Source organism: Anas acuta, chromosome 2, assembly GCF_963932015.1.
Source record: "Anas acuta chromosome 2, bAnaAcu1.1, whole genome shotgun sequence".
In the NCBI taxonomy this organism is placed as follows: Eukaryota; Metazoa; Chordata; class Aves; order Anseriformes; family Anatidae; genus Anas; species Anas acuta.
Window position 1 is genome coordinate 633,308 of NC_088980.1, and position 15,164 is coordinate 648,471.

General features: G+C 69.7%; 2 protein-coding genes across 3 annotated transcripts in view; one reads left to right on the forward strand and one right to left on the reverse strand.

Annotated features, from left to right (window-relative positions):
• Positions 1-1,780: 1,780 nt before the first annotated feature.
• Positions 1,781-5,928, forward strand: ATG9B (autophagy related 9B). 2 transcript variants are annotated; one of them, XM_068673066.1, is made up of 14 exons: positions 1,781-1,901; positions 1,991-2,034; positions 2,129-2,194; positions 2,274-2,434; positions 2,518-2,659; positions 2,769-3,517; positions 3,625-3,778; positions 3,857-4,036; positions 4,115-4,360; positions 4,520-4,731; positions 4,825-4,927; positions 5,099-5,189; positions 5,322-5,455; positions 5,551-5,928. In XM_068673066.1, the coding sequence occupies exons 1-13, from the start codon at positions 1,802-1,804 to the stop codon at positions 5,438-5,440; spliced, it is 2,367 nt and encodes a 788-aa protein (XP_068529167.1). In that variant the 5' UTR covers positions 1,781-1,801; the 3' UTR covers positions 5,441-5,455; positions 5,551-5,928. The 2 variants fall into 2 exon arrangements, 1 of the variants encoding a protein (XP_068529167.1); XR_011093581.1 differs by lacking the exons at positions 5,322-5,455; positions 5,551-5,928 and having other exon boundaries at positions 2,270-2,434.
• Positions 5,929-6,062: 134 nt separating this feature from the next.
• The window catches only part of NOS3 (nitric oxide synthase 3), a 15,305-nt gene continuing 6,203 nt past the window's right edge, over positions 6,063-15,164 (reverse strand). Inside the window, 20 exon segments of the mRNA XM_068673125.1 lie at positions 6,063-6,277; positions 6,360-6,554; positions 6,806-6,954; positions 8,298-8,384; positions 8,387-8,418; positions 9,117-9,204; positions 9,936-10,146; positions 11,059-11,142; positions 11,144-11,241; positions 12,078-12,200; positions 12,203-12,267; positions 12,351-12,429; positions 12,774-12,903; positions 12,987-13,073; positions 13,075-13,162; positions 13,527-13,600; positions 13,602-13,644; positions 13,758-13,825; positions 13,974-14,078; positions 14,154-14,298. Coding sequence (XP_068529226.1) covers positions 6,155-6,277; positions 6,360-6,554; positions 6,806-6,954; positions 8,298-8,384; positions 8,387-8,418; positions 9,117-9,204; positions 9,936-10,146; positions 11,059-11,142; positions 11,144-11,241; positions 12,078-12,200; positions 12,203-12,267; positions 12,351-12,429; positions 12,774-12,903; positions 12,987-13,073; positions 13,075-13,162; positions 13,527-13,600; positions 13,602-13,644; positions 13,758-13,825; positions 13,974-14,078; positions 14,154-14,298 — 2,074 coding nt within the window. The 3' untranslated portion in view covers positions 6,063-6,154.

Below are 15,164 nucleotides of genomic sequence, written 5' to 3' on the forward strand. Positions count from 1 at the left end.
GGGGACGCGGGGACACCACGACGCGGGCACCCGGGGACACGGGGACACGGGGACACCGGGACGGGGCCCGGGCGCTGCCCCCGCCTCGGCCCCGCTGCCCGGGCCCGGTGCCCGAGCCCACCCCGCTCGGGGGTCCCCACGCGTGTCCCGGGGCCGTGGCCAAGGAGGGCGCGCGTGTCCCCGGGGGTCGCGGCGGGGCGGGGGGGGGCCGGCGGCACCGGGGGGGGGTCCGCGGGGACAGCGAGTCCCGCAGGGGCGCGTCCCGTGGGAACACGCGTGGACGGGGGTGGCTCCGTGGGGGCCGTGGTCCCGCTCCCGGCCGTGCACCCCCAGCCCCCCCCCCCCCACGGTGTTTACGCTGCCCCCGGCTATTTTTGGCCCCCCGGCTATTTTTGGCCGGCAGGGGCGGGGGGGGGCGCGCGGGGACACCCGATGCCGGGGGGCAGCGCGGGGACAGCGCGTCCCGGCCCCCCCCCTCTCCGGCCCCCCCCCCCCCCGGGCCCCCGGTGCTGAATCACGGCCCCGGCCCCGGCCCCGTGAGTCAGCCCCGGGCGGGGCGTGGCCGCGCGGCTTCACCTGCGGCCGGACCGGGCTCGGCCCCACGCGCGGCACCGGCGGCGGGGGAGCAGCAGCGGGAGCCGAGCGGCGGTACGGGGCGGTACGGGGCGGGGGGGGGCACGGCACGGCCTGCCCCGAGGGGTGGGGGGGGTCCCGAGGGAACAGGGGTCTGGATTGCTTCGGGAGTCCGGGGGTCCCGTCCTGCCCCAAAGGGTCGGGGGTCCCGTCCTGCCTGGGTGTTTATGGGGTCACGTCCTGCCCTAAGGGGTCTGGGGTCCTGTCCTGTCTGGGAGGGTTAAGGGGGACCCCATCCTGTCCCAGGTTAGGGGCATCCCATCCTACCCCAATGGGTCAGGGGGCCTGTCCTCTCCGTGGGGTTCTGGGGGTCCCAGCCTGCTTGGGGGCCTATGGGGTCCCTATCCGTCCCTAAGAGGTCTGGGGTCCCATCTGATCTCAGAAGGTTATGGGGGGGCCCCATCCTGCCTCGGGGTTTATGGGTGTCCCATCCTCCCCTAAAGGGTCTGGGGGTGCCATCCTATTTGGGAGGGTTATGGGGGCTCCCATCCTCCCCCAGGTTCCAGGAGTCCCATCCTTCTCCAAGGGGTCTGGGGGTCCCATCCTGCCTTAGGTTATGGGGGTCCCATCCTACTTGTGGGGGTTACAGGGGCCCCATCCTTCCCCAAGGGTTCTAGGGTCCTATCCTATGGGGGGGTTACAGGGGTCCCATCCTTCCCCGGGCACCAAATAACCGCAGGGCACGGTGCTGGGCCCTGGTCCCGGCCACCCCTGCGGGCTGTGGGGTGCTCAGTGCCACGGGGGGGCCAGGACCACCCCATGCTGGGTGCAGCTGAGCCCCCGCTGGCACCGCACGGAGCAGGTCCGGGTGCCGGCGGTGGTGCGGCCGGTGGGACGGGACCGACGGCCTGGCCCTGCCCGGGGCCGTGCCCGCGGCTGCGGTGCGGGGCCAGCTCAGGCCACCCGAATTCGGGGCACGCGGGCGGCGCTCCGTGGCCTCCCCGGCATTTCCTGCGCCCGGCCCCGGGGCAGACAGCTCAGCCTGGCGCGGCACGGCTCAGTGCGGCACGGCACGGCACCCCTGCGGGGCTGGGCTGGGTGGGGGCCCCATCCCCACCCCATAGCCGGGGGTCCCGTGCCAGGGGCTCTCCGGTGCCAGCGCACGCGTCCCGTCCTGCCCCATCCCACCCCATCCCGCCCCACGCAGGCGGCACGGCCGGAGGCAGCGATGGCAGCGCAGGCCGAGTACCACCGGCTGGAGGACTACGAGGAGGATTCCCCCCCCGGAGAGGAGGAGCTGCTGGTGCACGTCACCGAGGGGCTGCAAGGTGGGGGCACCCCCAATCGGCACGGGGGGGGGCGGCCGGAGACGTGTCCCCGGCTGAGCCCCCCCCCCGGTGTTTTTCTCTCCCGCCAGACTCCTGGCACCACATCAAGAACCTGGATAATTTCTTCACCAAGATATCCTTGCTGGGCCTCGTGCCCGCCTGCGGGGGGGTGGGGAGGTGCGGGGGGGGGGGCAGCACTCAGGGCACATTCCTTAACGCGCGCCCAACATCTACCACTTCCACCAGAAGAACGGCTTCGCCTGCATGATGCTCTCCGACCTCTTCGAGCTGGTGTAAGTGCCACCGCGGGGTGGGGGCCGGCGTTGTGCCCCCTCCCCATCCATCTGAGCCCCGTGCCCCCCCCCCAGGCAGTTCCTGTTCGTCGTCACCTTCAGCACCTTCCTGCTGTGCTGCGTGGAGTACGACGTCCTCTTCGCCAACCGCCCGCTCAACCACAGCCAGGTGCCAGCCCCGGAGCGCAGCAAGGTGACGCTGCCCGACGCCATCCTGCCCGCGCCGCAGTGCGCCCAGAGGTGAGCAGCGGGGGCACGGGGGGGGCACGGCGACACGGTGGGGCCCCCCCCCTGAGCCACGTGCGCCCATCCCGCCCGCCCAGGATCCGCGCCAACGGCTGGGTCATCTTCCTGCTGGTGATGGCCGCGGTGTTCTGGCTGTACCGCCTGGTGAAGGTGCTGTGCAGCCTGCTGAGCTACTGGGAGATCCGCGCCTTCTACATCAAGGCCCTCAACATCCCCTCGGTGAGCGGGGCCGGGCGGGGAGCCGCCGGGATGGGCACCCCCCCCGGGGGCCGCCCGTGCCGCGGTGGTGCCGGCGTGCCCGCGGTGACCCGGCCTCTCCTGGGCGCAGGACGGGCTGTGCAACTACAGCTGGCAGGAGGTGCAGGCGCGGCTGATCTCGCTGCAGCGCGAGCAGCAGATGTGCGTGCACAAGAAGGAGCTGACGGAGCTGGACATCTACCACCGCATCCTGCGCTTCAAGAACTACACCGTGGCCATGGTCAACAAGTCGCTGCTGCCCGTCCGCTTCCGCCTGCCCCTGCTGGGCCACGTCGTCTTCCTGACGCAGGGCCTCAAGTACAACCTGGAGCTGCTCCTCTTCTGGGGCCCCGGCTCGCTCTTCCAGAACAAGTGGAACCTGCAGCCGCAGTACAAGCGGGCGGGCTCGCGGCTGGAGCTGGCGCAGCGCCTGGCGCGCACCATGGTGCTGCTGGGGCTGGCCAACCTGCTGCTGTGCCCCTTCGTGCTGGTGTGGCAGGTGCTCTACGCCTTCTTCAGCTACACCGAGGTCATCAAGAGGGAGCCGGGCAGCCTGGGCGCGCGGCGCTGGTCGCTCTACGGCCGCCACTACCTGCGCCACTTCAACGAGCTCAACCACGAGCTGCAGGCGCGCCTGAGCCGCGGCTACAAGCCGGCCACCAAGTACATGAACTCCTTCACCAGCCCGCTGCTCACCGTGCTGGCCAAGAACGTCGGCTTCTTCGCCGGCTCCATCCTGGCCGTGCTCATCGTCCTGACCGTCTACGACGAGGACGTGCTGACCGTGCAGCACATCCTCACCGCCATCACCCTGCTGGGGCTCGTGGTCACGCTGGCCAGGTGGGTGCGCCGAGCCGTGCCGTGCCGTGCCGTGCTGTGCCGAGCCGTGCCACCCGCGGGCACCAGGGGTGCCTGGCAGGGGTCTGACGCCCACCCCTGCCCCTCAGGTCCTTCATCCCCGACGAGCACATGGTGTGGTGCCCGGAGCAGCTGCTGCAGCGCGTCCTGGCGCACATCCACTACATGCCCGACCACTGGCAGGGCAACGCCAGCAAGTCGGAGACGCGCAACGAGATGGCGCAGCTCTTCCAGTACAAGGCGGTGAGCGCGGGACAGCGGCCGCAGCAAGGGGGGGGGGCCCTTCCTGCCCCCTGACGCCCCCTCTGCCCACCCCCACAGGTCTTCATCCTGGAGGAGCTGCTGAGCCCCATCCTCACCCCCCTCATCCTCATCTTCGCCCTGCCCGCCCGCGCCCTGGACATCATCGACTTCTTCCGCAACTTCACGGTGGAGGTGGTGGGGGTGGGCGACATCTGCTCCTTCGCCCAGCTCGACATCCGCAATCACGGCAACCCCCAGGTGAGGGGGCCAGGGCCGGGGGGCCGGGGCTGAGCGCTACCCCCCCTGCTCTCCCTGCTCACCCCGCTCCCCCCGCAGTGGCTGTCGGCGGGGCAGACGGAGGCCTCGGTGTACCAGCAAGCCGAGAACGGGAAGACGGAGCTGTCGCTGATGCACTTCGCCATCACCAACCCGCGCTGGCAGCCGCCCCCCCAGAGCGAGCTCTTCCTCAGCCACCTGAAGGAGAAGGTGCAGCAGGACGCGGCCGCCGCGCCGCCCGCACAGCGCATCCTGGCCGAGGGGCCCCTGGGCACCTCGCTGCTCTCCGACGACTCGGCCACGGCGGTGAGTGGGGCACGGGGACTCCGTGGGGACTGTGGCACACCAGGGACACCCGTGTCCCCCGGGCACGGGGAGCCAGAGGGGTGGCACGGCGGGGATTTTGGCACAGTATTGTGGGGATTTGGCACGGCACGGGTGGCTCTGACCGCGGTGTCTCCGCAGCCGGACGGCTTGCTGGCCAGCGTGCTGGCTCGCCCCATCCTCTCCGCCAGCGGGCTGGTGTCCCGGGACCGGCGCTTCATCCAGCCCTGCAGCACGGCCAGCGCCGCCGCCAGCGTCCTGGCGTCCCTCTCGTCCCCGCTGCCCGGGCGGGCGCGCGTCCCCTCCGCCGACAGCCCCGGCTGCCACAGCGACCGCCTGCTCCCGGAGGAGAGGTGCTGCCGCGTGTCCAGGGCTCGGAGCCCTGTGGGGGTGGGCGTGGGGCAGGGTGGGGGGTGTAGGGGGGTGTCCTCACCCCGTGCCAGCCCCTTGCTGCTGAGTGAGTCGCGCCTGCTCAGCCTGAGCCGCTCCGCCGTGCTCGCCGAGGTGGCGTCGGCCGAGATGAGCCTGCACGCCATCTACATGCACGAGGTGAGGTCCCGGCCCCCCCCAGGGCCTCCCCTGTCCCCATCCCTGAGCCGCAGCCCCCCCACCCTGCGCCTGGCTGGGTGTCACCACGAGCCCCCCACCCTGCCAGCCCAGCCCCGCGTGGTGTGCCCCTCCGGGGGGGCAGCGAGCGGTGACTGCCTGTCCCCCCCCCAGCTCCACCAGCAGCAGCAGCAGGGCCCTGCGCCCCTGGCCGTGGGGCTGTGGGTGGCTGCAGGGGCTCCCAAGCAGCCCTCCGTGACTGCAGGTGAGTGCCGTGGGGTGCCGTGTGCTGGCCCCAGTGCCTGTGGGGCTGAGCTGGGGGTGTCTGGGGGGCTCCCCCAGCCCCACACTTTGGGGGCTGTGGGGCACAGCGTGCCCTGACCCTGCTCTGCACCAGGCTCGGCCGCCCGCGCCTCGCAGGCTCAGCTCCGGGAGCTCCGGGAGATGCCGCTGGGAGGCTGGGCCGAGGAAGAGGAGGAGGAAGAGGAGGAGGAAGAGGAGCAGACGACGGGCTAGCTGCCCGCTGCGCCGGTGGGTGCAGGGGGGAGTCTCGGGCCCCCCCTTGGGGCCGGGTCCTACGGGGTGCACATGCCGCAGGGTGCCCCTGACGACCCCTTTCCCCGCAGGTTCCTGGGTGCACCAACAGCGCCCGGCCCCCCCCCGGCCCGGGGGAGCTGCTGGAGGGGGCGGCCGGAGCCTGGGGGCCGTGGGGCCGCTCGACGCCGCCTGCTGCAGCCGGGGGCCCGACCGTGGGGCCCCCCGCGTGGCTGTGCCTCCGTGCCGGTGCCTGGCCTGCGGCGTGGGGCCGGGGCGCTGCCGGGGGCAGCCGGCCCCACCAGGTGCTATATTTATACGGGGGGCACGGCGCACCCGGGGCTGCTGCCGTCCCCGCTGCCCACCCGTGCCGGGGCCCCCCCGAACCGCTGTGGCCAAGCCTGGGGTGACGCAGGACCCCCCCCTCGGCCCTGGGAGCCCCAGGGGCAAATAAAGGTTTACAGACTGGCTGTGCTGGAGAGCGCTGCGTGTGCTGCCCCCCCGGGGTGCGCCGTGCCCCCTGGGGGGTGCCCAAACCCCAACCCACACCTGGCCCCCCCCCAGCCCCACCAGAGCCCCCCGGGACGCAGGAGGCCGTACGGGGTTATCAAAAACTAAACCTTTACCGGGGGGCGGGCGCTGCCTGCAGCGGGGGGGCAGCAGTGTGGGGGGGGCACGGGGGTGTCCCCGGCGCGCTCAGGGGGCCGGGCGGGGGTGCCGGCGCTCCTGCATGGAGAAGGACTGGCTGCGGATGCGGAACGCCACCTCCTGCGTGCGGAAGGTGAGGCCGAAGATGTCCTCGTGGTACCGGTTCTTGTCCTGCGGGGAGGGGGCGGTGGGGACAGCGGCTCCGGGCACCCTCCCTGTCCCCGTGTGTCCCCCCCCCCCCAAGGTCCCTTACCCGCAGCTCGCTGATGAAGTCCCCCGCCTGCCCCAGCGTCATGCCGGCCCGCTGCACCAGGATGTGCTGCACGGTCTGCAGCACCTCGGTGGCCATCGTCACGTCCCCGCACACGTACATGTGCCCGGCGCACTGGCACAGCACCCGGTGCACCTCCTCCGCCAGCTGCGTCCGCAGCACGTCCTGCACGTAGGCCTGGGGGGCGCGGGGTGGCTGAGACCCCCGCGTGGCCCCCGTCCCCATGTCCCTGTCCCCCTATGTCCCTGTCCCCCTATGTCCCTGTCCCCCCATGTCCCCACGCCAGCCCTGCCTCCCTCCCTCCGTGCGCCCCCAGCCCCGTCCCCATCCCCATCCCGTTCCCGTCCCCGTCTCTCCCCGTCCCCCACCTCCACCCCCGCCCCGTCCCCGCTCTCTGTCCCCGTCCCCGCTCTCTGTCCCCGTCCCACCTTGGGGGTGTCGGGCTCCCGGGAGAAGGCGGTGAGGACCTGGCTGAGGGCCCCCCTGTCCCGCGCCTCCTCCATCTCCTGCCGGTAGATGTGGTCCAGCGCGGACGAGCGGCACCCGAACACCAGCACCATGCTGCCCAGGGGGCCGCCTGCGGGGGGGGCAGTGGCTGCAGCACCCCCCAAGCCCCGCAGCCCCCGTCCCGCACCCCACTGCCACCACAGCCCCGCGCCCACCCCTCCCTGACCCCGTGTGCCCACATCCCCGCAGCCCTGTGCCCGGTGTCCCCATGTCCCCAGGCATGGTGGTCCCGCATCCCATATCCCCATGCACAGTGTCCCAGTGTCCCATGTCCCCATGCACGGTGTCCCCACGTCCCCATGAATGGTATCCCTGCAACCCGATGTCCCCACACAGTGTCCCCATGATCCAGTGTCCCCATATCCCCATGCATGGTGTCCCTGTGTCCCCCTGCCCGATGTCCCCCTACCTCCTGCAGTGTCCCCAAGCACGATGTCCCCATGTCCCAGTGCCCCAGTATCCCCAGGTGTGGTGTCCTCATGTCCTTCCACTCAATGTCCCAATGCCCCTGAGGTGTCCCCATGCATGGTGTCCTAATGCCCTGGTGCCCCCATATCCCCACACGTGGTGTCCCCATGTGCCCCCACCCGATGTCCCCTTGCTCCCAAAGTGTCCCCATGCACCATGTCCCCATGTCCTAGTGTCCCCATATTGCCATGCACAGTGTCCCTGTGTCCCCGTGCGTGGTGTCCCATGTCCCCATACACCATGTCCCCATGTCCTGCTGCCCCCATATCCCCATGCACAGTGTCCCCGTGTCCCCCCGCCTGGTGTCCCCATGTCCCGGTGCCCCAGTGTCCCCACATGTGGTGTCCTCATGTCCCTCCACCCAATGTCCCATTGCCCCCTGAGGCATCCCCATGGATGATGTCCCCACACACAGTGTCCCAATGTCCTGGTGTCCCCATGTGCCCCCACCTGACATCCCCTTGCTCCCAAAATGTCCCCATGCACCATGTCCCCATGTCCCAGTGTCCCCATATCCCCATGCACAGCGTCCCTGTGTCCCCATGCACAGTGTCCCAGTGTCCCATGTCCCCATGCAAGGTGTCCCCATATCCCCATGAATGGCATCCTTGCAACCCGATGTCCCCATGCACGATGTCCCCATGTCCCAGTGCCCTGGTATCCCCGCGCATGGTGTCCCTACGTCCCTCCACCCAATGTCCCGTTGCCCCCTGAGGCATCCCCATGGATGATGTCCCCACGCACGACGTCCCAATGTCCTGGTTCCCCCATATCCCCACACGTGGTGTCCCCATGTGTCCCCATCCGATGTCCCCTTGCTCCCAAAGTGTCCCCATGTCCCAGTGTCCCCATATCCCCATACACAGTGTCCCATACCCCTCCACCCAATGTCCCCTTGCCCCCTGTGGTGTCCCCATGTCCCGGTGTCCCCGTGCCCCCCTGCACCTCCGTCGTGCAGCTGGTGCAGGCGGTGCTGCCAGAAGCTGCGGAAGGGCGCCACGCCGGTGCCGGGTCCCACCAGGATGCAGGGGCGTCCGCCGCGGGGGGCAGCCGGAACGAGGGGGCGCTGCGGGGGGCGGGGCCAGGCGGGAGGGGGCGGGGTCAGACGGGAGGGGGCGGGGTCAGATGGAGGGGGCGGGGTTAGCAGGGAGGGGGCGGGGCCAGACCGGCGGGCGCGGGGCACGCTGGGAGATGTAGTCCCGGAGGGGGTGTAGGGCGGGGGGGGGGGGGGGGGGGGCGCGGGGCATGCTGGGAGTTGTAGTCCAGGGAGGGGACGGGGGGGGAAAAGGCGCTGGGGGGGGGGCTCGGGGCGGCTGCGGGGCTGGGCTGAGGCGGGGGGCGCGGGGACAGCGGGCTTGGGCTGGGGGGGGCACGGAAAGGTGGATTTTGGGGGGGCTGGGGGGGGGGGGACCAGGAATGCTGGGAAATGTAGTTTGGGGAGGGGCGGAGCACCGAGGCATGCTGGGAGGTGGAGTTTTTGGGAGCACCAGGACGTACTGGGGAATGTAGTTGGGGGGGGGGGTGGGGGGAGGGGGAGGTCTGGGGCACCAAGGCATGCTGGGAAATGTAGTTTTGGGGGCTATAGGACCGAGGCATGCTGGGAAATGTAGTTTTGGGGGGCTGGGACACAAGGCATGCTGGGAAATGTAGTTCGGGGGCTATAGCACCGAGGCATGCTGGGAATTGTAGTTTTTGGGGTTATCTCCCGGAGGCACGCAGGGAAACGCGTTTTGGGGCTGGGGGCGCGGTGCCGCGGTCCCTCACCCACGGATGAAGGCGGGCACCGTGTCCCCGGGCTGCAGCCGCGCCAGCCACGTGGAGCAGACGCCGTGGTGCAGCGGGCCCTGGCCGTCTGCGGGCGAGAGGCACGGCCCTGGCACGCGGACCCCGGCCCGGGCAGCCCCACCGTGGGGCTGGGGGCTGGGACCTGCAGTGCCGTGGGACACGGGGGCTGCACGGGGCCGTGGGGACGGCTGCTGGGACCCCTGGGCTGCATGGGGGGGGCTGGGCAGGGGGGAACCCTGGGGTACCCGGGGACTGGCGGTGCCCTGGGGGCGTGGAAATTCCTTGGGGGACCCCAAGGTTGCCCAGGGGCTAGTGGCACGCTGGGGACCCCAATGTACCCCAGGGATTTAGGGGGTTCCCCAGGGACTGGTGGTACCCTGGGGGGGGTGGAAATTCCTTGGGGAGTCCCAAGGTGCCCCAGGGGGGCTAATGGTGCCCTGGGGACCTGGAGGTACCCCAGGGATTTGGGGGGTTCCCCAGGGACTGGTGGTGCCCTGGGGGGGTGGAAATTCCTTGGGGGATCCCAAGGTGCCCCGGGGGCACTGATGGTGCCCTGGGGACCTGGAGGTACCCCAGGGGTGTGGGGGTTCCCTGGGGACTGGTGGTGCCCTGGGGGGTGGAAATTCCTTGGGGGACCCCAAGGTGCCCCAGGGGAGCTGATGGTGCCCTGGAGGTACCCAAGGGTTTTGGAGGTTCCTTGGGGACTGGCGGTGCCATGCAGCAGCCGGAGGGCTGGGGGGCACCATCACCGAGCCCCTGTCCCCCCCCCACCCCGTCCCTGCCCCCGTCCCCACTCACTCTCGCTGTGGTAGGTGACGACGGCCACGGTGAGGTGGATCTGCCCGGGGCAGGGGCCGGGCGCGGAGCTGATGGAGTAGTAGCGGGGCTGCAGCAGCGGCAGCTGGGTGAGCAGCAGGGGGGCCGGCAGCCCCACCGAGGGGAACTCCTGCAGCACCTCCAGCAGCGTGGGGCAGCGGAACCACTTCCAGTCCTCGTACAGCCGGGCGTCCTGCGGCACCCACCGCTGGGACACGCGCAGGGACCCCGCCAGCAGGGTGCCCGTGTCCCTGCAGCCCGGCACCACAGCAGCCCAGTATCTGGTATCCCAGTGTCCCGGGGTCCCTGTATCCTAGGATCCCACTATCCAGCATCCCAGTATCTCAGCTTCCCAGTATCCTAGGATCCCCGTGTTCACTGCCCCAGTATTCAGCACCCTGGTATTCAGCATCCAGTATCTCTGCATCCCAGTATCTCAGCTTCCCTATATCTCAGCATCCCAATATCCCAGGATTCCAGTATTCAGCATCCAGCATCCCAATATCTCAGCATCCCAGTATCCAGCATCCCAGTATCTCAGCATCCACTATCCAGTATCCAATATCCAGCATCCCAATATCTCGGCATCCCAATATCTCAGCATCCCAGTATCCAGCACACCAGTATCCTGGATCCCAGTATCCAACATCCCACTATTTCAGCACCCCAATATCTCAATATCCCAGTATCCAGTATCCCAATATCCCCATATCCAGCATCCCAGTACCCCCATATCCCCATATCCCAGCATTCCCATATCCAGCATCCCAGTATCCCCATATCCCAGCATTCCAGCATCCCATATGCAGTATCCCAGTATCCCCATATCCAGCATCCCAGTATCCCAGTATTCCCATATCCCAGCATCCCAGTATCCCAGTATCCTCATATCCAGCATCCAGTATCCCAGTATCCCATATCCCAGCATCCCAGCATCCCAATATCCAGCATCCCGGTACCCCAGTATTCCCATATCCAGCATCCCAGTATCCCAGTATTCCCATATCCCAGCACCCAGCCCATCAGGGTCCCAGCAGCCCAGCACCCACCACTGCCCCCACCCCAGCACCAGCCCCGTCCCCTCCCCAGCCCCCCCAGTCCCGACCTGGCTGAGCTGCTGCAGGCGCTCGCAGTCGGCCGGCTCCTGCGCCAGCGTGGCCAGGAGCTGCAGGAACTGGGGGCTCGGGGGGGGCCGTGATGTCCAGGAAGAAGGTGAGCGCCTGCTGCAGGGTGCAGGGGGGCAGGCGGCTCTGCGGCACCCAGCTCGACTTGTGGCCGGGAACCTGCCTGCGGGACAGCGGGGGGTGGGTGTGGGACGGGGACGGGGGGACAGGGGCAGGACGGGGATGGGGATGGGATTAGGGATGGGATGGGATGGGGATGGGGATGGGGATGGGGATGGGGATGGGGATGGGGATGGGGATGGGATGGGATGGGATGGATGGATGGGATGGGATGGGATGGGATGGGATGGGATGGGAATGGGGATGGGGATGGGATGGGGATGGGGATGGGGATGGGATGGGATGGGATGGATGGGAATGGGGATGGGATGGGAGGGGGATGGGGATGGGGATGGGATGGGATGGGATGGGATGGGAATGGGGATGGGATGGGGATGGGATGGGGATGGGATGGGGATGGGATGGGGATGGGATGGGGATGGGGATGGGGATGGGATGGGATGGGAATGGGGATGGGATGGGATGGGGATGGGGATGGGGATGGGATGGGATGGGGATGGGATGGGGATGGGATGGGGATGGGGATGGGATGGGATGGGATGGGATGGGGATGGGGATGGGATGGGATGGGGATGGGATGGGGATGGGGATGGGGATGGGGATGGGATGGGATGGGATGGGGATGGGATGGGATGGGGATGGGGATGGGGATGGGGATGGGGATGGGGATGGGGATGGGGATGGGGATGGATGGGGATGGGGATGGGGATGGGGATGGGGATGGGGATGGGGTGGGGAAGGACGGGTGCTCTCCCCAGGGAGAAGCATGGGCACGGTCAGACATCAGGAGCCACCCCATTCCCAGTCAGCCCCAGTGGGGGTCCCACTGCGGGTGCAGCCCCCACGCGGGGTCTCTGGGGACCGTCCCCGGGGGGTCCTACCGCTGCTGTCCTTCTCCAGACCTCCACCAGGACGGGCTCGTCGGCGGGCAGCGGGTCCTCCACGCGCTCCAGCAGCTCCTGCACCAGCTCGGGGCGGTTGGCGGGGAAGACGCCGAGGTGTCCCCGGGCAGGTACTGCAGCTCGGGCTGCCCCGCCGCGTCCAGGCGCACCAGCATGGTGGCACGGCTGTGGGGGGGGGACGGGACAGGGCACGGCATGGGCAGGGGGTCCCTGTTGGAGCTGGGGGGGCGCGGGGGGCGTGGGGCTCACCTGACGCCTCGCTCTGCAGGTTCTCCACCGACAGCACCGTGCACGGGAACACCTTGCGCTTGTGCACGTGGGCCAGCCCTGCGGGGAGGGGGTGTCAGCGGGGATGGGGGCTCGGGGGGGTGGATGGGGGTCGGAGGAGTTGGGGGGGGAGATTGGGGAGGGGTGCCAGGACGTGATTGATGGCAGGGGTGGGGGGCTGCAGCAGCGCCTGGGGGGGCTGGCTGGGGGTCATTGGGGTTGGGGGCTTGAGGGGGGCTGCAGGGGCTGGGGGCTTGGGTGCTGCTTGTGGTGGGGGGCCCCACGTTGGCCATGGGGAGTCCGGCTGGGGGCTCTGGGGCTGGGGGGGGGCTTGGCCGTGCTGGGGGTCCCAGATCTGGGGGAGGGTCCCTCAGGGGGCTGGTGGGGGTGGGCGCACAGGTACCGGTTGAGGATGTCGGTGGCCTCGGGCTGCACGGCCAGCCGGTGCTTCTGGCGCTTCCAACCCTGCTGGGGGGCGAAGATCTCCTCGGCCGCCGCCTCCGCCCCGTCCCCCACGCAGAAGGTCTCGCAGGCAGCCTGGGGGGGGGGGGCGGCAGGGCCAGAGGTGGTGCCAGGCCCGGCCCTGGGGGTCCCTGCCCCGCAGACCCCTCCCCACTGACCTGGAAGACGAGCTTGGCCCACGTGCGGAAGGACTCCTCCTGCGCGCACAGCTCGTCCCCCTCGCCCATGGGCAGGATGCGCTCCCCCGCCCAGCTCCTCCAGCCGCGTGTCCACCGCGTGCGCAAAGGCGCAGAAGTGGGGGTACGCCCGGGAGCCCAGCCCGAAGACGGAGAACCTGGAGGTATGGGGGGGCACTGAGCGGGGTGCCCCCAGACCCACTCTGCCATGGGAACCTGGGGGGTGCCATGACACATCCCTACTCCAGAGGGGGGGCAGAGGTCATCACCCCATCCCCATCCCATCCCATCCCATCCCCATCCCATCCCCATCCCATCCCCATCCCATCCCCATCCCCATCCCATCCCATCCCCATCCCCATCCCATCCCCATCCCCATCCCATCCCATCCCCATCCCCATCCCATCCCCATCCCATCCCCATCCCATCCCCATCCATCCCCATCCCATCCCCATCCCCATCCCCATCCCATCCCCATCCCCATCCCATCCCCACCCCACCCCCCCCACCCTGTCCCCGTACCGCAGTGCCCCCAGTGTTCCCGCACTGTCCGTGTTGCTCAGCTGCCGTCTTTTCCTCTTCCAGGAGGCCACCAGCCTGGTCCGACTGCGAGACGCTGTTGAACCGCAGCTTGTAGCTCCTGTGGGGGGGGGTGTGAGCAGGGCCGGGGGGCTCCCAGTGCCCAGGATTAGCAAGGGGAGCTGTCCCCATAGCAGGGATGGGGACAGGGACACCCGTGGCCCCTATGCTCACTTGGGCGGCTCAGCCTGCGAGGCGCTGGTGTAGGGCGAGGACATCTCCATCAGCGCCTTGGAGAAGCTCTGTGGGGAGGCACAGGTCACGGCCCTATCCCCATCCCGTCCCCATCCCCATCCCGTCCCCATTCCCATCCTGTCCCCATTCCATCCCGTCCCCATTCCCATCCCATCCCCATCCCCATCCCATCCCCATCCCCTCCCTGCCCCTCACCTCCCCGCACTCCGGCGGGTCCCCGTTGCCGAAGGTGCTGGTCACCACCAGCACCAGGGTCTCGTGCTCCAGGGACACGATGTCGTACTCGTCCATGCACAGCACCTGTGGGGGTGGCGGGCAGGATGGGTTCCGATGGCCGGGCCCCCCTGCAGCCCCCCCCAAGTCCCCTCTGCCCACCTTGGGGTCGAAGGCGCGTCGGAAGAGCTGGCAGAGGCTCCAGGCGTAGGTGCGCGACTTGCCGGTCTCGGTGGCGTACAGGATGGTGGCCTTCACGCGCCGCGCCATCACGTGCCCCATCAGCTTGGCCGAGATCTTCACCGCGCTGCGGGGCCGAGAGGGTCAGCGCCGGCCCCTGCCCCGGCCCCCGCGCCCCCCCCCGGGGCTGCCACCTACTTGGCCACCTCCTTGAAGGTCTTCCTCCGGGTGACGGTGGTGCCTTTGGAGACGTAGACCTTCCAGGCGTCGGGCTGCGGGAGGGTGGGGGGGTCAGGAGTGGAAAGGATCCGTGGGGTGGGGAGGGATGGGGTGGGTAGGATGGGGATGGGGAAGGGGAAGGGGAAAGGGGAAGGGAGGGAAGGGGAAGGGAAGGGGAAGGGGAAGGGGAAGGGAAGGGGAAGGGGAAGGGGAAGGGGAAGGGGAAGGGAAGGGAAGGGGAAGGGGAAGGGGAAGGGGAAGGGGAAGGGAAGGGAAGGGGAAGGGAAGGGGAGGGAAGGGAAGGGAAGGGGAAGGGGAAGGGAAGGGGAAGGGAAGGGTCTGGACGCACCTGGTAGCGGAAGGTGGGGCAGAGCTGGTAGTTGACCATCTCCTGGTGGAAGACGGGGGTGAGGCCTGCCCGAGATGGGGGGCACGATCCAGACCCCAGTCGGCCGGGCACCCCCCCCGCGTCCGCAGCTCGTTCTCCATGTGCTTCACAAAGGACTCGGTGGCCGCGTGGTGGTCCACGATGGTCACTTTGGCGACCTGCGGGGACAGGGGGCAGGCAGTGGCCAATCCCCCCGGCACGTGCCATGCCCCGGGGGTGTCCCCCCGGCTGTGCCCCCAGGACCACCCCCCCGAGGCCGCGGTGCCCCCGGCCGTGCCAGCCCACCTGGTAGCTGTGCAGCACGGCGATGTTCACCTCCACGGCGGCTTTGTCCTTCCAGAGGGACGAGGTCTTGCGCGTGTCCAGCCCCATGCGCAGGGCCACCT

Coding starts and splice junctions, on each gene's coding strand:
- ATG9B (XM_068673066.1), top strand. CDS start 1,802: ATGGCAGCGCAGGCCGAGTACCACCGGCTGGAGGACTACGAGGAGGAT. Junction 2,035..2,128: donor TGGATAATTTCTTCACCAAG/ATATCCTTGCTG, acceptor ACGCGCGCCCAA/CATCTACCACTTCCACCAGA. Junction 2,195..2,273: donor TCCGACCTCTTCGAGCTGGT/GTAAGTGCCACC, acceptor CCCCCCAGGCAG/TTCCTGTTCGTCGTCACCTT.